Below are 21,440 nucleotides of genomic sequence, written 5' to 3' on the forward strand. Positions count from 1 at the left end.
TTCTGATTTCAGCGGCTTCCTCTCTCAATGTTGAACAGGAAATTCAGTGAGGATACATTTGTCATACTTGCCAACTCTACTGTTTTTAACGGGAGACTCCCGTTTTTTGCTTCCATCTCCCGATTTCCCGTTTTTTACTATTTTCTCCCGTTTTTGCAGTTTTTTCAGTCAATCATCAAAAAGTTTCACTTTCTTCTCAATAGATGGCGCCCTTTTCTAGTCTACCGATGTCAGGGAATAAGAGTTTTTCCAATTAATAATTCATTTGGTAAAAATTAATTTTTTAGAAGCTTTCCACATTGCATGTTCAACGAAGCACGTGCTTTGCCGAAAATGGCAGCAGATTTCAATCCTTTTGCATCTTGAAATTATTTCAATTATTTTGAATGTTTGAAGTTCTTTTAGCATGTGCTACCCTATACCTACTTATTTTACATTGTATTTTCGTTATATATTGATTTCCTTTTTTTTTTTTGGATTTTAGTAGTTAAATTTTTGTAGCTACATTTCTGGTAGAGACTGGGGAATGTACAAAACTTTAAGCAAATTCACTCCTTATTATTTAGTTTTTCCTTTGCAGTCTATTTTTCTTGCTGCTACCAATTTGCTTACATCTACAAAAAATCCCCATTTCACTTTAAATTTAGTATTCATGTTATTTAAAAGTATAATTAAATAATTTCTTAGCGAGGACATGTCGATGGTGAATCACATATATCTCTAGTAAAATCTCCTGTTTTTTTTCCTTCGAAGGTTGGCAAGTATGATTTGTTGTAAGTACGAGTGCTTTGTGCTGTTTGACCGCGAATTGTATGTAATTTGGCAATCTGCCAAGCAGATACCAGGTGAGACCCTTACTCGCTTTGCTGATACTTTTATGTATTTCTGATTTCGACGGCTTCCATTTTCAGTGAGGACAGGAAATTTGTTGTAAGTACGAGTGCTTTGTAGGGTCGGTATTTTTGCCTTAAAGGGAGTCAGTGTTAATATGTACAGATTCATGTACCTTTTTCTGAAAATCCATTAAAGATACAATTATGAAATTTTTTCTATACCTTAAATACTCTTTTCTCAATACTGAAGTAAAATTTTACAGAAAGAAAGCTTAGTTTATTTATTATTTCAATTCTAATGTGTAAGTCACTGGATTTGTTTCAAAAAATGCCATTTTGCAACACAAAATCAGCTCTATAAAAAATATTTTTCGAATATGAGAAAAATTTTACTTTAGTGTATACAATTAGATGTATGGAATAGGTGGTAAAAATTTCAAAGCCTAACAGAATATAGTTTCTGACAAAAAGGAACATTTAGTTTCAAAAATACCATTTCGAGATATTGCAATTTAAAGGGGAGAATCATACCTCATCAAAATAGGTTTACATTTTTTTAACTTACTCCTAATATGAGCACGATCGAGAAATTTGTATCATTACAAGGGTATTGAAACGGAGTTTCAAAATATATAAAAATCAAGAAATTGAATTTTTGAAATTACTTAGGGTACTGACTCCCCTTTAACACTACAAGAAATCATGGCCAGCCATGGAAAAAGAACCTAATGACAAATAAAAGAATTGCATTGAAATTTGGTAATTTGGGAAAAGCAATGATATAAATGCAGGGATGAAAATCTTCTGTGTATCTGCTATTGGCCTCTTTTTGTGTTTTTTCTTGATTTCCGAAATTTTTTAGGTTTTGAAAGCGATTTGAAAATTGATTTTTAAAGACGGCATATATCGGTCATGCCATTGGCAAGACAACGTGAAGTGATATGTGGAGATATCAGAACTGTCGGCTAAATGATGACGACACACACGATGTCGTTTACCATATTGTAACAACTCCGCGTCAACGATATTGGAAGATATTGGCAAAACAATAACGACATAATATCGTTATTGTTTTGCCAATATCTTCCAATATATGTATACGTCGTCTTCACAATGTTGTTTATGATATTTCGTATCAATATGGCACCCGGTTCCAGCTTGGACATCATTGAATCTGGTGATCCCATACTTGCCAGCTCTACTGTTTTTAACGGGAGACTCCCGTTTTTTTCTTCCATCTCCCGATTTCCCGTTTTTTAGGATTTTCTCCCGTTTTTGCAGTTTTTTCAGTCAATCATCAAAAAGTTTCATTTTTTTATCAATAGATGGCGCCTTTTTCTTGTATACCAATGTCAGGGAATAAGAATTTTCCCAATTAATAGCTCATTTAGTAAAAATTAACATTTTGGAAGCTTTCCACTTTGCATGTCCAACAAAGCACGTGCTTTGCCGAAAATGGCAGCAGATTTCAATCCTTTTGCATCTTGAAAATATTTCAATTATTTTGAAAGTTTGAAGTTGTTTTAACATGTGCTACCCTATACCTACTTATTTTATATTTTATTTTCATCACATATTGATTTTTTTTTTCGGATATTAGTAATTAAATTTTTGTAGCCACTTTTCTGGTAGAGACTGGGTAATGTACAAAACTTTAAGCAAATTCACTCCTTATTATGTGGTTTTTTCTTTGCAGTATGTTTTTCTTGCTGCTACCCATTTGCTTACATCTGCGAAAAATCCCCATTTCACTTTAAATTTAGTATTCATGTCATTTAAAAGCATAATTTAATAATTCTGTAGCGAGGATATGTCGATGGTGAATCACCTATATATCTCTAGTAGAATCTCCTGTTTTGTTTCTTCAAAGGTTGGCAAGTATGTATCCCATAATGCCGTGATATGATATTGGCCCTTTTTTACGATATCGTAGTATGATCTCTCGAAGGGATCTTTGCAAAAATGTTAGAAACTCTGCCAAATTATATAAAAAATAACAAAAGAAAAATCAGGCTGTAAAAAAGGAAAAAAGGGAAGAATCACCATTTAAAAAAGAAAAGTTACTCGCAAAAAAAGCGGCTAAAGATTTCATGCTGGAACATCAGACGTCACAATAAAAAATGAAGTAATTTCAACTGATTTGTGGGCTGTGGCAAATTGAAAGTGATAAATAAAATTTAAACATCTATTAAGACCTTAAATAAATGCAAGCTTATTTTATTTCTTAAAGTTTTTAAAAAATCCATTAGTGTTTAAAATTTAATACAATATCAATCTATATAATTTTGCGTATTATTAAAAATATATATATTTTTTTTAATTCCAAATTTTAAGTTATGCATTTTTTTTTTCACTTTGGGCTGTTTTCATCCCTGTAAATGATACACTGCAGATAAATATTTTACTTCTTGATTCGATTACAAATTCGATTATATATTAATTTATAAATTTTTTTAAAAATGCATTTTTACCTTGTCATCTGACTGCGTTCTGCTGCCTCCTCATTATAACGGAAAACTTTCTCATTTTAATCGGGAAAAGAATGCAAAATACAGTCGAACCTCCATATATCGAACTTCAACATATCAAGATTTTCTATATAACGAAATCGCAGCAAATTTCTATGTTTATTACATAGAAAAATTGTTTCTATATATCGAAAAAATCTCTGTATATCGAAAAAAAATTTCGAGACATTCGTAGATTTTTTTCCATTTCAGACTGTTTGTCTCATGAAAATTGAAAATTATCAAAGAAAATGATGTTGACTAAAGGTTGCTACGAAACTCATAAGGAATCTGGGTTTGAGGGGTGTGTAGATAGATCGTTGTTTCGTTCTGGAGTTCTTAAATTCTCTCAAGTTTGTTTCAAATCTGATAACCAGTAACATTGTAAAATTAGTTTCAAGTTATCCCTTTTGTCAGTTGATCATCATTCCTTGTCTTCTTAGCTTCAGTAAAAGTCATTCAGGTTAAGTAGATTGATTTATTACTTTTCTCTTGATCTTATTGTTAAAATAAAAAACCCCGTAATGTTGCGAATCAAGTTAATTGCCGAAGAATGAAGATGTATGACGGTGCAAAAATGTAATTTCTGTTAATTTTTATTTTCAACTTTCATTTAATCCGATGCCTATATAAATTAGAAACTGGGTTTTATACACGAAAATTAGCTTTAGTTTTTGGGTTTTAGGAGATTTGTACGATAAAATAAGATTGTTTCTATATATATATCGGATTTTTTTCCGGAAATTTGCTACTTCGATATATGGAGGTCCGACTGTATTTGTCCTAATTATATATTGAATTTAATTTAAATTTTGAGCTCGAGGACAATCTGTCCTCCTTCGTGTTTTTGCGGAGAAAGTTTCAAAAACAATGCATCGAAATGGGAGCGAAAGAAACTGCAATATCCAAAGACGAGTACATTACTTTCAAATATTCAAGCATGTCCTGAAGGCAGTGCTGATTCTGATGATTTTCAAACTTTCTTTCATGAAATCAAAAATCAGGATTAAAGAAATTGAGGGGTTTTTTTTTTTTTTAATTTTTATTTAAAGCTCAGTGTTGCTTAAACTGGTACCATGTCTTAAAACACAAAATGCTCTGTAGAAATTGCTATGGTATCAAAACATGTCATAAATTATTGATTGTTTTCCTGCCTCAATTAATAAATTGTAAATTTTGTTTTCAAGTTTCAAAAAATTAAAAATTTAAATTTTTGAAACATTTATAACTCTTAAAGCAAATTAAATATTTTAAACTTGGTAGCAAAAATAACTAAACTTATTAATTTTTTAATGTTCTTCATTTACTTGCTGGAGAAAAAATTGTAAAAACTGCATTTCTAAGTTGTTAGTGCTAATTCTGTTTTTGCCTCTTCTACAAAAACCTGTTTTTGTCGGTTTGAAAAAAACGCAGACTTTTTTTTTCATGGTTTTTTACAACCCTGGCAAAAAAACACCGACCCTAGTGCTTTAAATACAACAAAACGTGCTCTTTTTTTCTTTCTAATTTACATGTGATATTTACTTTGTTAGAACGAACTGCAATATAATTTTAATGTAATACTGTTTGAAATTTTAGTGTGCAAATGTACTGAATGTTTCATTTAAATAAAAAATAATGGGAAAGGCGTAATAAAAAGAAACCAAAAGCACATGAACGAAGAATTTTATATTTAAAGCCTAATAAATGCAAATATTTTCAATTAATAAAATTTTGAAAAGAAAAAGGGTATCTAGGCTCAGTTAGCCCATGCCTCCATTGGGCATTATTTAAATGATTGTTTTGATTGTTGATGTAGCATTTTTAGCTACAGAAGTCAGTTTTAATTTGATTTTCCATGTACAGTCGGACCTCTATACATCGAAGTAGAAAATTGCCGGAAAAAAATTTCGATATATTGAAATTTCGATGTATGGAAATTATTTTATTTTATTGTAAAAATCTCCTAAAACATTAAAATTAAAGCTAATATTTGAGTTAATTTATACGAGCATTGGATTAAATGAAAATTAATAATTAAAAAATTAAGAGAAATTAAACATTTTTGAGCCTTCATACATCTTCATTCTTTGGCAATTCAACTGGATCCACATTATTAGGGTACTTTCGTTTTGACAAATCGAGAGAAAAGTAAAAAATTAATCTACTTAACTTGAATGATTTTTACTGCATCTATAAAGACTGGGAATGATAATCAACATACAAAAGGGAGAACTTGAGACTGATTTTTCAATGTTACTGGTTACAACTAAGGTTTGAAATAAACTTGAGGGAACTCCAGAACGAAACAATGACCTATCCACACACCCCTCAACCCCAGATTCCTTATGAGTTTCGTAGCAACCTTTAGTGAATATAATTTTTCTCTCCTAACCTTCATTTTTCATGAGACTAACAGTCGAAAGTGGAAAAAAGAAATCTACGAATGTCTCGAAAAAAAATTCGATATGTGGAGATTTTTTTCGATATATAGAAACAATTTTTCTATGTCATGAGCATAGAAATTTGCTGGGATTTCGATATAATGAAAACTTCGATATGTGGAAGTTTGATGTATGGAGGTTCAACTGTATTAAAGGGCTTCTGTTTTTTGTTTGGCAAATTATTCCACTTATAACGGCCTCATTTATTTATATAGCAGATTATCTTTCATTTTGCGGGGACTCCGAATCTTGTTTCGAGACTAAAAGTCCATCAGGAAGATAAAACCGACGAATGGTTTCACTGAATGAATCGTATCTATTTTTGCTTTGTTCGAACAGAAAAAATAATTGCAAAGATTAAAATTTGCAAACGAAAAATAATTGCAGATATAAAAAATGCCCCGTGACTAAAAAATCACGGGAAAACCCTCGACTGACTTTGATTCAAGGGCGCCCATATGGGGGGGGGGGGCAAGGAGGGGCGCAAGCCCCCCCCCCTTAAATGAGAACTTCCTTGCTTTTAGTGGTTTTTTCTCTGCAAAAATGTATAAAAATTTATTTTTGACCCATTAATGAAAACGTTATTCAAAATGTTAAATTTTAATATGTCTAATCTGTGCTGAAATCGGTTTCTACAGAGAAAATATTCTGCTAAACCGTGGAGAAAATTTTTTTAGCCCCCCCCCCCCCTCTTGAAATTTTGCATATGGGCGCCCTTGCTTTGATTCATACATATTTGTTTCTTGTGTTGAGTGTGTTGATTGGCTGTTTCAGGCTTCACAGAGCTGACCTTGAATGACCAGATGAAACTGCTGCAGACGACTTGGGCAGAGATTCTCTCCCTCTCCCTGGCCTACAGGTGGGTCTCTCTCTCCCTTATCCTTCAGTTAACTTTTCTTAAGGAATAGTCTAGTCTAGAAATTCAAAAAGCAGTAGATTTATTTTTCTTTTAATATTTTCAAAGATTAAACCTTTAAAAATAAGCCTCTGAGAGAATTTACAGAAATCGGAACTATTTTCGGAGTTATAGCATACTTGCCAACTCTACTATTTTTAACGGGAGACTCCCGTTTTTTGCTTCCATCTCCCGATTTCCCGTTGTTTACAATTTTCTCCCGTTTTTGAAGATTTTTCAGTCAATCATTAAAAAGTTTCACTTTCTTCTCAATAGATGGCGCTCTTCTCTAGTCTACCAATAATAGAGAAAAATAATTTTTCAAATTAATAATTCATTTAGTAAAAAATAATTTTTTGGAAGCTTTCCACATTGCATGTTCAACAAAGCACGTGCTTTGCCGAACATGGCAGCCGATTTCAATCCTTTTGCATCTTGAAATTATTTCAATTATTTTTAATGTTTGAAGTTATTTTAACATGTGCTACCCTATACCTAAATATTTTATATTGTATTTTCATTATATATTGATCTCCCTTTTTTTTTCGGATTTTAGTAATTACATTTTTGTATCTACTTTTCTGGTAGAGACTGGAGAATGTACGAAACTTTAAGCAAATTCACTCCTTATTATTTAGTTTTTTCCAATTTATGGCTCATTTAGTAAAAATTAATTTTTTGGAAGCTTTCCACATTGCATGTTCAACAAAGCACGTGCTCTGCCGAAAATGGCAGCAGATTTCAATCCTTTTGCATCTTGAAATTATTTCAATTATTTTTAATGTTTGAAGTTATTTTAACATGGGCTGCCCTATACCTAAATATTTTATATTGTATTTTCATTATATATTGATCTCCCTTTTTTTTCGGATTTTAGTAATTAAATTTTTGTATCTACTTTTCTAGTAGAGACTGGAGAATGTACGAAACTTTAAGCAAATTCACTCCTTATTATTTAGTTTTTTCCAATTTATAGCTCATTTAGTAAAAATTAATTTTTTTGGAAGCTTTCTTCATTGTATTTTCAACGAAGCACGTATGGCAGCAGATTTCAATCCTTTTGCATCTTGAAAATATTTCGATTAATTTGATATCTTGCAGATATTTTAACATGTGCTACCTGATGCCTACTTATTTTATATTTTATTTTCATTATATATTGATTTTTTAAATTTTTCGTATTTTAGTAATATACGAATCAATGCAAGTCATCATTGTATTGTGTTAGCCATCAAGCCACATACATATTAGTGATGTTCCGGATATCTGTATCCGTATCCGCGGATATCCGAGGAAAAATAAAGATCTGTATCCGTATCCGTTACTTTTTTGACGGATCTTTTCTGTTCTGAAATATTTTAAATATTTGAATAAAAGACTTAAAATTCGTTTAAATTATGTTTTATTCCCTATTTAAATTATAAGGTATCATTTCAGAAGCCAACGGCCCTCTGAGACATGTTTTTTTTTTTAATTTTTAGCTTAATATTAGTTTTTGTTATTGGTATGGGGTTTCTGTTTTTCTTAATTTCTGGTTAATAATCTGGTTTTTCCCGGCATCCTCAAAACAAAGTGAGACAAAAGTCTTTATTTACTGTTTGGTTATTCCGTTGGTCGGAGTAATTTGGGTTTAATGGGTTAGCGCTGCGTTTATGCTGAAATAAAATGCGAAAAATTATTTCTAGCCTATCCAATAGCAGCTTTATATTTTTGCTTCTGTATCCTACATCTACCGAGCAAGCTAAAAATAATTTTTCGTTTTATTTAAGCATTAATGCTGCGCTAACCCGTTCCTTCCAACTCTCCATCCATTTTAACGGAGATTTCTTCAGAGAGTCAATCATAGTCTTTATTATATTTTCGCCGTAGATGACATTTTTTGAAGAAACAGTGTTATTATAGTGACGGGAATACCTTCCGTAATAAATTTTACACTTGGATAGTTGAATTAGGCAAAAATATTTTGAGATCCGTATCTGCGGATCTTGACACTAATGATCCGTATCCGCGGATCTTGACACTAATGATCCGTATCCACGGATCTTGACACTAATGATCCGGATCCGTATCCACGGATCTTGACACAAATGATCCGTACCCGCGGATCTTGACACTAATGATCCGGATCTGGATCCGCGGATATTGACACTAATGATCCGGATCCGTGGATCTTCACACTAATGATCCGGATCCGCGGATCTTGACACTAATGATCCGGATCCGTGGATCTTGACACTAATGATCTGGATCCGCAGATCTTGACACTAATGATCCGGATCCATATCCACGGATCTTGACACTAATGATATGGATCCGGATCCGCGGATCTTGACACTAATGATCCGGATCCGTATCCACGGATCTTGACACTAATGATATGGATCCGGATCCGCGGATCTTGACACTAATGATATGGATCCGGATCCCCGGATCTTGACACTAATGATCCGGATCTGCGGATCTTGATACTAATGATCCAGATCCGGATCCGCGGATCTTGACACTAATGATCCGGCACATCGCTGATACGTATATGTACGTTCCACGTGTACTGTGTATTTTTTCAGGGTTAAATTTAAATTTTGAATATAAGACGAATAAAAAAAGTCAAACAGGAAGTAATTTGCCTCAAGATAGACAAAGACAAGAAGTTCCGACTAGAACTAAACGAGCCTACTTTCCCATGTACCCATACTACTTTCTAGTTCCTGATCAATATTCTTAAAAGTATCTAAAATCGCAAATTGTTTCAAACATTTTTTTTTTTCAATATTTTAAGATGATTTCTAGGAATAAAATATTCCTTACTCATCTAAAAATTTAGATGCATAAAAAAAAATAAACGATTTTGATATTTATTTTACAGTTGGCTCTCTGTTTAACGACTTTCAAGGGGTCACAAAAAATCATCCTTAAGTAGAAAGCGTTCGTAAACAGAATGCTTTTTAGGGCACTTATCAAGGGTGCCCCGAAACCTGCCCCGTATATTTTTTTCTTTTACATTTTTATGTTATATTGAGGTTTTATGCTAAAGGCGTTTCATGTGATGTGTTTCGTTGCTAACGTGTTTCTTCTCCCCCCCAGGACGTACCAGGGGGGCCTGTCTCCCCCCCGCCTGATGTTCACGCAGGAGTTCTGGATGGACGAGCGGCAGGCGGAGGAGTGCCAGGCGGTGGAGCTGTTCAGGCGCTGCCTGCGCCTGGTGCGACGCCTCGAGGCCATCTCCATGCGCCGGGAGGAGTACCTGGCGCTCAAGGCGCTCCTGCTCACCAACGCAGGTAGGCGCACCCGACCTCGCCCCTTCCGACTTCTTGTTTTTCCGGGATTCCTTTCTGTTGAAGGTGCTAATGGAAGAGAATTTCTACAGATAGGACTTCCAAAAAATAATTAAGTCGCTTATCTGGTATCCATTGAAATGAGAACTACCTTTAAAATGGATATATTGATATAATGAGGATAGGCGCACCCGACCTCGCCCCCTCCGACTTCTTCTCTTCCCGGGATCCCTTCCTGTTGCAGGTGCTAATGGAAGTGAATTTTTACAGAGAGGTCTTCTTTAAAAAAATAATTAAGTCACTTATCTGGTATCCTTTGAAATGAGAACTACCTTTAAAATGGATATATTGATATAATGAGGATAGGCGCACCCGACCTCGCCCCTTCCGACTTCTTGTCTTTCCAGGATCCCCTTCTGTTGCGGGTGCTAGTGGAAGTGAATTTTTACAGATAGGACTTCTAAAAAATAATTAAGTCACTTATCTGGTATCCTTTGAAATGAGAACTACCTTTAAAATGGATATATTGATATAATGAGGATAGGCGCACCCGACCTCGCCCCCTTCCGACTTCTTGTCTTTCCGGGATCCCCTTCTGTTGCAGGTGCTCGTGGAAGTGAATTTTTATAGATGGGACTTCTTTAAAAAAAATTAAGTTACTTATCTGGTATCCTTTGAAATGAGAACTACCTTTAAAATGGATATATTGATATAATGAGGATAGGCGCACCCGACCTCGCCCCCTCCGACTTCTTGTTTTTTCGGGATCCCTTTCTGTTGCAGGTGCTAGAGGAAGTGAATTTTTACAGATAGGGCTTCTTTAAAAAGAATTAAGTCCCTTATCCTGTATCCTTTGAAATGAGAACTACCTTTAAAATGGATATATTGATATAATGAGGATAGGCGCACCCGACCTCGCCCCCTCCGACTTCTTGTCTTCCCGGGATTCCTTCCTGTTGTGGGCACGTCTCTCGGCGAAAATGGGACTATTTTTACTGATCGGACTTCTTTAAAGAAAAATTAAGTTACTGGTATCTGTTGAAATGAGAAGAACGCCGTATGAAAGGAGCATCTTTATTTGACAGGAAAACATGTTGTATCTTGCAACATCACTGATTGCAACATGTGATGGGTCCATTGCAATCATTTCATGCGAATGAGTGCCTCGCTCTCGGCCAATCGGTAGTTGACTATAGTGAACGCTGCTTTTAACTCTAAAAATTTGATCTAATTAACTTTCAGATAACACATATTGAGTAATCTCTACATTTATTGCTTCATGGATTATAAAATGATAAATTACTTTTCATGAAAGAACTTGCCACTTTATAAAATTTTAGCTGTTATTTTTTCATTTTAATCATTGTCCACGTAAAACAACTTGTGTGGCAAAACCTCGTCTTTAAATGAATTTTCAAACAGAATAGAACAAGACTGAAAGTTACATTAAAATGATTTATTTTTGAATGACACCTTTAAAAGGTAAACTAGTCAACTGCATAAAAAATCTTGGCATCAAATAATGTGAAAAGTTTGAATGAAATATCTTGGAAACTAATAAAAACAAGATTAAAAACTCGAGCAAAATGTTGAAAAACCCAGGAAATAACCAAATTAACTTATCAATAAACATTTAAAGTTGCATTAAAATGTAAAATAAGAGAACATGAAGCAGACATTTTAAAAATAGATTTTTTTTTTCTTTTGAAGATTTCTTACGCTCTGACTTCTACTGGTATCCTGAACCAAATCAAAATTTATATGACAAAATCTCCAATGCCAAATATTAGAAAAGTCCGTTGATTTAACAATATCAACATTTACATTGATCCTATTTTCCATTTGTTCATCTTCCACATCCTCGAACTTAAAACGGTTCCTTCTTTCTTTATGTATGAAATAGTTTTATACATAGCATGCATATTTGTCATTTACTTCCAACAAATTGAGCGCCTGCTTAATCTAAATGTGCATGAGAGATTGAATATCTTTTCACGTTTGGATCGTATGATACATTCGTTAACCTTTTCCAATTAATTTTTACTGCAAATTTCAGTTTTTCTTCCCAAATCTTTACTATTAGCATTTCCCACTGCTACAGCCATAATCAGATCAGAAATTTCTTCAAATTTGTTGAACTTGTCATGAGTACAAAAATGTTGTTGCTCCTGAATCTCATATTTAAAAAAAAAAAAAACAGATTTGGTTCATTCCACGGAATATCCAATTACACGGAAAAACCTCCCATATTTCATTTTAAAAAATACTTTAAAATTTTCATGAACAAACTTTTTCTGCTTAACAAATGACAAACTTATGTGTTTTCTTAAGCAAAATATTTTGTCATTACCCTTTAAAATGGCTACTTTTTAATTAAACCTATGGGCCGTCACGTGCGGGACAATAGGTTGAATTTTCCGTGGAATATGTCCCTTAATTACTTTCAGTGTTGTATATAATTGCATTCAAAATCTTGAAAGGAATTCTAATGAATTCTGTCCCGTTGGTCTGTTATGCTGCATGCTCGTGTGTAACATGATATAAAAAGAAAGTGACTTATCTGTTTTAAAGCGTGTTACTGACGAACTTTCTGTAAAAACCTTTTTATTCAACACAAAACACAACATGCTTCTTGCAACATACAGCACTAAACACATAGTAGTGGGCAAAAAACATGTGGCTGAAAAACCAACAGTTGTTGTTGCAGTGACGTTTACAACCGACAAACGGATGGGTCCATCGACATGATCCTATTTAAATGAGCTCCTAGCTCTCGACCAATCACTTGTTGGCTACAGTTAAGATACTGAATCAATAATTTTAAATCAAGAAATTCTTTAATTTTATATTTCTTTTAAATAGATAATTAAATATTTTTGTTATTATTTATTTACCGATGTCTCTCTCTTCCAGACATCCAGCTGGAGAACGCGTCGTCCGTGCAGCGGCTGCGGGAGTCGGTGCTGGCCGGCCTGGGCGAGTGCGTGCAGCTGTTCCGGGGCGGGGCCCCGTGCCCCCTGGGCCCCCTGCTGCTGTGCCTGCCCCTGGTGCGGCAGCTGGACGGGGAGGTGCGGCGCTTCTGGAGCGGGGTGCGCAAGGAGGGCAAGGTGGCCATGAACAAGCTCTTCGTGGAGATGCTCGAGTCCAGCAGCCCCGTCTGGTGATGGCCCCGCCCCCCAGACCGCCATTCCTGTGATAACGTTCAAGCAATCAGCCGGGACCGCCGTTTCCCGAGACGGACGGTCCGCCATTTCGCGAGGCGGCGGCGTCCGCCCGAGCCGCCATTTCCCGAGACATTCGCTACGAGCCCGCCATTTCCCGAGATGACGTCTGCAGCGGGCCGTCGTTTCGAGAGGACGTCTGAGACGGGACCGCCATTTCTCGAGACGACCGGACTGATCGGACCGCCATTTTGCGTGTTGATGACGGCTGTCTGTGCCACCATTTCCCAAGATGTCTACGGCGGGCCGTTGTTTTCCGGAGAGGACGTCCGAGACGAGACCGCCATTTCTCGAGACGACCGGACTGATCGGACTACCATTTCATGTGATGATGACGTCCTTCTGCGTCGCCATTTCGCAAGATGTCAATGGCGTGCCGTCGTTTCCCGAGAGGGACGTCCGAGACGGGACCGCCATTTCTCGAGACGACTGGACGGATCGGACCGCCATTTTGCATGATGATGACGTCCCTCCGCGTCGCCATTTCTCGAGATGTCTGCGGCGGGCCAACGTTTCCCGAGAGGACGTCCGAGACGAGACCGCCATTTCTCGAGGCGACCGGACTGGTCGGACTGCCATTTCGCGAGACGAAACGAACCGTGAACGGACTGCTTCGGTGATGTCGCAGAAGAGTGTACCATGGACTCTGTATGGACTTTTGTGTCACGGACTCGGACTGCCGCCGTTTCCGGTCGGACCGCGCGTCTCGAGCGGACGGGCTCGCCTCGCCTGAGCAATAATCCCCGCGGAGTGTACGGGATATTACGTTTGAGAAATTCTCTATTTTTGAGTGTCGGTGGACCCGTGTTCAAATTTTAACGATCCGTTGAGGCTGTTTTTAGTGAGCTGCACAAAATTCTCGGGGCCTTTTTGCTGAAGTATGTATATAGTCTGATTTTTAACCGCTATTTTAGTACGGAGGAACATTTCCTTTCTTTCCCGCTCGGGTGTGGGAACTGTGTCGGTCGTTCGCGGGTCACTCGGGGTTTTTTCTTTTCGCCGTGCGGCAGTGCTCCACGAGATCGACGCTCCGTTGTTTTTGCTCCGTTTTCCGAAGATTTCTGTATTCCGGATGTTACGGACGCCCTTCGTTAGAGAACATTTCTAAACTGATTTCTTCATTTATAATGTCTCTTAACTTTATCTCAGTTTGTAATAGTTTTACATACTTGCCAACTCTACTGTTTTTAACGGGAGACTCCCGTTTTTTGCTTCCATCTCCCGATTTCCCGTTTTTTTACGATTTTCTCCCGTTTTTGCAGATTTTTCTTTCAATCATCAAATATTTTCTCTTTCTTCTCAATAGATGGCGCCCCTTTCTAGTCTACCAATGTCAGGGAATAAGAATTTTTCCAATTAATAACTCATTTACTAAAAATTAACTTTTTAGAAGCTTTCCACATTGCATGTTCAACAAAGCACCTGCTTTGCCAAAAATTGCAGCAGATTTCAATCCTTTTGCATCTTGAAATTATTTCAATTATTTTGAATGTTTGATGTTATTTTAGCATATGCTACCCTATACGCACTTATTTTACATTGTATTTTCATTATATATTGATTTCCTTTTTTTTTTTTTTGGATTTTAATAATTAAATTTTTGTAACTACTTTTCTGGTAGAATGTACGAAACACTGTGCAAATTCACTCCTTATTATTTAGTTTTTCCTTTGCAGTATATTTTTCTTGCTGCTACCAATTTGCCTTACATCTGCGAAAAATCCCCATTTCACTTTAAATTTAGTATTTATGTCATTTAGAAGCATAATTTAAAATTTCTGTAGTGAGGATATGTCGATGGTGAATCACCTATATACCTCTAGTAAAATTTCCTGTTTTTTTCCCTTCGAAGGTTGGCAAGTATGGTTTTATGTTTTGGAATATAATTTCCCTCAATTATAAAATGTTGTTCTTTTCCATCAGCAATGCATCGCTTCCTTCGGCAACTCGTTTGCTTTCTACCTTGGCGGCGATAGAAACATTGCTCAAAGCGATCGGCGATATCTTCCAGTATTGGCAATCCTAGAATTTAGAAATTGGAATGGTTAAATGGTTGCCAACTGCAAAATTTTTGGTTTGCAATAGCGATAAATAAACTGAAATCATCGAAAGTGAAAAATGCGAAGAGCGATGTACACTTAAGCAGAAAGTAATTTTTTTGCCATTTATGTTCAAGTTTTTAAAATTATAACCTTTACAAATACTTCTGAAACTTTTCTATTGATCACCCTTGAAATCTGCAACAGTTGGTCAGGATCTTCGAGTGTCTGTTTTACGACTGTGGAGCACTGCGGCACTTTCGGTGTTCGTCTAGACTCGTAGTTCCTGCAAGAGTACAAAATTAGACCTTCCTCGCGAAGGCAGAGTTAGGTTCTCAGGTTTTTGTTTGTTTCCGGCATCTTCGGTACCTGATGCTTCACCTTCCTCATCGAATCATTCGTTGTGTAGAGTTGCTGTGATACCCTCCCCCCGCCGCCCACCGTGGACTGTCCCCCCCCCCCCCATACAGCCCCCCGAGCACCAATGAAATAACATCGAGTTCCAAAATTGGCCAGACTTGTTTAAGCGCAATTGTTATTCACTGTTAATGTTTGACACACTCTGTCAATGACTGCACTTGCTAGACCACTTCAAACAAATAAATAGGATAAAAAATCTCTTTATAGCAATTTAATAATAAGTAATCACATGGCGAAAATGTTTATGAATACCCTCAATGCTAAAAATCCTAAATATCCATCACCAAAAAAATCTCATAATAATAAACATCCACAAAACATTGGAAAGGCCTTTTCAGCTGCCATGAGCCAGAGGCCCTATAGTTTATAAAATATCAAACGATAACAAATATTGCAGACGATCTTTAAATTAATAATTCCGCTTTATGAAATATGATTAAAAACGACCGCCAACGTTTCTTAAGGCGCTAATATGGCGAATATTCTTTCGGTTTAATGGTAATGGATCTGTTTCTGAACCACATCGGATTTAATCGCACTATGTTGAAGGTGCTCGGGGCTTGTTCACTTCTACCTTGGCCGCGCAGAGGAATATCGTTCCACATCGTCGTTACGAAGGGAACGTGCCAAACGTCGACCGGACATTGCACAATATTGGTAGAAGTGTCGATTGCAGTGAGGTTTGATTCGTGACCGAATCAAGGTTGCCGGGTAAAATTTTAGGAAATTAGTCAATCTGCCTCGTGAAATGAACGAAAAATAACCAACCTGCAGTAAAACCATTATCCCTTACAACTACATCGTAAATCTTTATTTGCAAGCATAATTGCTAAAATACTTATAAAACATTTTGTGTGCAATGTTTATTGATTCCATATTTAAATGCTTCAGTATTTTTCTAAGAATATTGTTTAAATAACTGCATTAAAATTCTCTTCAAATTTTCTGAATCATAAACTTAAGTGTCAATATGATAAAATACTAAGTAAGATTTATATCGGTTTGGCGATGACTTCTAAATCATTTTTTTTCTGACCGGGCGGGATCCAAAATGGCTGACACTAATCGAACCTGGCAACCCTGTGAGTGAGGGGACGTCCACGGACCTGTTTCCGTGTCTCGGGGTGCCAAAAGGGGCGTGGCGGGGGGCGGGGCTTAGAACAATAACGGACGAGTCGTAGGCAGAGACGTAGCTCGATGTCTAGCACCTAGGAACTGGAGAAACGTAGACACGACTCGGGGGAGGGGCCGCCCCGTGCCTCCGCCGTCCGCTACCGGAGCATGGGGGGCCCGGGGGGGGGGGCTAGCCGCCCCCCCACCGAGCGTAGTTGTGCATTTAAGTATCCATAGCTGTTGACAAGCAATCTCTAGAGATTTGCTAGCATTGTATATAGTTTAGCCATGTTATCGTGAGGCCCCGCCCCGAGGGGAGGGGCCGGAGGCTGCCGGCCAATAAAATTGTTTCAAATGTGTGTGTGTGTGTTTCCTTTCATTGCTCATTTCCTTCAGTCAAAAGTACTACTTTCAGTCACTGAAATGGATAGAATGAGTAAAAAAAAATAACATGGACCCAGAAAATACTTTCATTTTCCCAGCAGTTATTTTTTAATTCATTTTTTTAAATGTCCGATTTTGAAAACAAGGCGTGTTCTTCATGACGTCACAAATGACGCATCTTGGCGCATTTTTCACTGTGTTTCCGCGTTATGATCATCAAGCAGCGACTTAAAAATTGCGTCTACGCTTGCTATCAACTCTATCGTTGCCAGTACACGCGAGTAAAGATGCGAATTAAATATTGTGCTCTTCTGAATGGCATTTCATCATTTGTGATGTCATCGGCGAAGCGTTAAACAATGAAAGCGCACCGATTTAGATAATTTTTAAAAAATATTAAACTTAAGCAAATTATTTGAAAAATGGCCAGATCCTATGTTTTTAAGCATGCTCTTTCAGAAAAAAAATACTTTCAAAATTTTGGAAACTACCCCATTAAAACCCTCTGATACGCCTTCTAAGAGAGATAGTAATTTTTTTTTTTTTTATAATCGGGTAATAATAATAAATGCGGAATAAGAAGTTTAGTGAAGGAAAATCGCTATTCTCCATGTTTTTAATAAAATAGGAACTATAGCGGTAGTTTAATGTCTTTGCTCGGCTCGGAAGAATCGAGATCCGGTACTGGTTAATTCAACTTTTTTAATTTACAGAGGTGGGCCAAAATAACTCTTTTGCCAACTGGGAAAAAGTCAACCCGTCCGCCACTGCGTTGAAGTATGTTGGGGTAGTGGTAGTTTAATGTGACTTTTAGATTTTAAATTTGTTTCAAATAGTTGACGTTAAAAATTAAAGTATGAAAAGTGTCCCAAGGTACAACACTCTCCCCTACACAAAACTCGGAAGCTAAACACATTTATCGGTTAAATTCTAAGTTTTTTATTGAGATAATTTACATTACATGCAAGAACTTTTGCTCTACTTTCGACGTTTGTTTTAACGACCTTTCTCATCCAGACAAAATTGTTCGCTACAACGAGAGGTCAATATTTCTCAAATGTAGAAGATATTGCCTGCTTTTTTAGTCATAGGGGGTTCTGTTACCCTCCCCTCCCCAAAACAATTTTTGGATTTAAATGGTTACAGTACCTCAAAAATGACTAAACGATGAAAAAAAATTTTATTGCTTATTTCAAAACTAAAAACCAGTCTAAACACAGGGAAAAAGTTTCATTGCTTTAGTTCAAATATTTTAAAAGTTATGAGTGGTTTTAGGTCATGCTCGCTATGCATTCTTATGCGAAAGAAAAACTTTAAATTGCTTTTTCTCGATCGTTTTTTCGTGTTTTCGTGTCATAAGAATCCCTAAGGCTTTTTTTCTATTAACGATACAGCTTTAAAGTAATACTTTTTGCAATTGGGATAACATATTCGACAAAAATGTGCATTGGATAAGCATTATATAAATGACTCAAATGTTTAAAGCATGTTAAACCTTTAAGAACCATTTTTTTTTAATTGCGATTTTTTACATAATTAATCACCGAAAATTTTCTAATAAACACAAAAGCAAATGAATGCACAGATTTTTAGAAATGATGATTGTGATCGTTTAGCAAAAAGTTTTTTTTTAATATTAGTTTAAAAACAAAAAAGCCTTAGAAATTTTAAAAAAAAAGGAAATTTTTCTAAAAATTTTTTACTTAAAAAAAGTAGACAATATTTTAAAATTAATATTTATTTATTTTTTTTTTTTTTCTGTTTATTCTTTATTTCATTTATTTAGTTTGTGTGTGTGTGTCATTGGCGTAAAACAGAAATTGTCTAATAAAATAATAATAATAATTAAAAATAATTAAATACATAAATAAATAAAAATTATTTAAAAAAGTAAATAAACAAAATAAAAAAAGAGTAAAAAACAAAAAAGGGGGGGAGTTGTGCCATTGAACTTGGGGGGGGATGGGCACCCCTGTTCTGAAATGTCTCACGGCGAAGTCTTTGTGAAGTTCTGCTCTATATAGAGACAATATCACTAAAATTGTAGAGGATACAAGAATTAACAAATATAAAAATATCAGCTGAATAACTCTTATTTGAAATAGGTTTTTGTTGAAGACATTGAGAAAAAATCTTTTGACGATGAACTGTTAAAAGTACAATATCTTTCTATCTATCTACAGTTGAACTCGGTTAATACGAAATATCAAAAGTTCACGATTTTTTTTTTTTTTCGTATTAACCGTTATTCGTAACAACCATGAACAAGCGATATTGTGAAAAAACGAAAGAATTCTTACCTATATTTAAAAAATAGTACGACCAATACACACATTGTAACCTAACTATTAGTATATTCAGAAAAAAAAATCTATTTCTTATAAATGAATGTTTTTGAAAAATATAGAAAAAAAAAGATAATAATCGACAATTGCGAAATATGTTGTAATCCACAATGGAAGTTGAACAATGTTATCTCCAAGAGGAACCCCTGAAATCTCCCTTAGCATTCACCAAATATAGTAAAATTTTGGACCGTTTTTACTTATTTTTACAAAAAAGGAAGTATTGTATTCGCGAAAAGATTTCCCTCAAAAATCGACCTTAATTTCCATTTTACTCACCCCCGAATGAATGTTGAGTTTTTTTTTCAACTCGACCACACGTACATATATACCCAAGAAAGTATAGACGCCCGAAATATCCATTTTGACGATTCCCGAGTCAATTACAACATGTTTTCTCGTGACGTCTGTATGTGCGTATGTATGTCGCATAACTCGAAGAACAGTATGTCTTAGAAAGTTGAAATTTCAATTGCTTCGGTCACTCGTCTGGTCTGCGCTAATTCTATATTAGCTACCAGTTTGTTTGGCACTCTTGGCTTCCTTAAGAGGTTTTCCATCTCCAGCTCAGTCACTTTCCTATGCCGGGCTGGTGAGTGCTAATAAGCACGAAACGGCAGTCCTCGGCTGGAAATGACTGAGCTGGCGGTGTATTTCATGTATCAGTAACTTTATTACGAGTAATAAATTATTTACTGCTGCATATGACTTTTCTCAAAAAATCGTATCCTCAAAAAAGGTATATTTCAATTTAAAAAAAAAAAAAAAATCCGTACTAGTAAAAGTCCGAAGAACATCTGAGGGAAATTACAGAAATGCATCTTAATTACACGATTAAAAAAAAAATTAAACAGAGCGGTCTTTGAGATCCTACGTCCCCTGTTATGTCCTTCTTTCTGATTTCCCCTGTGTTACAGGTTAAACTATAAAACAACGATTTGCACAATTTTAAAACACTTAATTAAAACACAAACATTTACGTGTGGAAAAATCTTGCCAAGACGAGAATAGTTCACGCGGCGAGCGAGCAATCAACACTGAACGAAAATACGAATTCGAATATTACTTTGAACTCTGTACGCTGCGCTGTACCTATTGATACATACAGTAAGTTAATTGTTAGTTTTAATTGTTTCGTAAAACAATTAAAAAAATAATTGCAATTATTTTAATTATGAAAAGCGATTAACGTACATTACTCCAATTTAATTGCAAAGTACAATTAATAGTTTAATCGCAATTGATTTAATTGCAATTAATTTAATTGCAATTACTTTTTTAATCAATCAGCAAGGCAATTGAAAAAATAATTGATTAATGCCCAACACAGGTTTGGAGGGAGGTTGGCATGACTCCCATGCCCCCTTCTAAATCCACCCCTGATAAAACCCCTGAAATATTTCTTCACTTTAGGAGCAGGAATGAAGATCAATACTCTAACTCTGTCCCGGCCGGAAATGTCCATATAAGACTTGAAATTGCATTTTTAAGACTTCTGTTTCAAAATATTTTCGAAGAGGAGCCACTTATACGCAAAACATGCAAATGCAGCACAATGGGGCTGCATGCCAAATTTGGCATTTGACGAATGCAGCCCAATATATGGCGTTTATGGGATGTCAATTTAAAATCATCTTGTGTGGAACCTCACTCATCGCGTGTGACGTGTCTCAATATGTCTTTTAATATAATTTTAGAATGCGTTTTTAGTTGCATCAACAATGCTCTTACAATTAGGGTTTTAGATAGTAGATGTCAAAAAGGAATAGAAAGAAAAGAAAGAGAGTAACTGAGTTGGTTTAGTTTTAAAGACTTTCGCGTTTTGTTAAATTAGTATTTAACTCCAGATTTGGTGATTTGTCAGTTACGTTAGGTAGTAGTTTATAGGAGGCCCCGACTTCAAATGGTTATTAAAAATTAAGAGATCGTATATAATTAGTTAGGTATTAAAATCAGTGTTTATTTAATTTGGGTGTTTAGTTTAG

The 21,440-nt window shown here is 35.6% G+C and overlaps 1 protein-coding gene across 1 annotated transcript in view; it reads left to right on the forward strand.

Moving 5' to 3' along the window:
- Window positions 1–13,205, forward strand: part of LOC129220595 (steroid hormone receptor ERR1-like) — a 37,353-nt gene extending 24,148 nt beyond the window's left edge. Inside the window, exons 7-9 of the mRNA XM_054855025.1 lie at window positions 6,538–6,622; window positions 9,743–9,936; window positions 12,847–13,205. Of these exons, the coding sequence (XP_054711000.1) occupies window positions 6,538–6,622; window positions 9,743–9,936; window positions 12,847–13,097 (530 nt within the window). The 3' untranslated portion in view covers window positions 13,098–13,205. The remainder of the gene's footprint in view (window positions 1–6,537; window positions 6,623–9,742; window positions 9,937–12,846) is intronic.
- Window positions 13,206–21,440: the final 8,235 nt, after the last annotated feature.

The sequence above is a fragment of the Uloborus diversus genome, chromosome 4 (assembly GCF_026930045.1).
Source record: "Uloborus diversus isolate 005 chromosome 4, Udiv.v.3.1, whole genome shotgun sequence".
NCBI lineage: Eukaryota > Metazoa > Arthropoda > Arachnida > Araneae > Uloboridae > Uloborus > Uloborus diversus.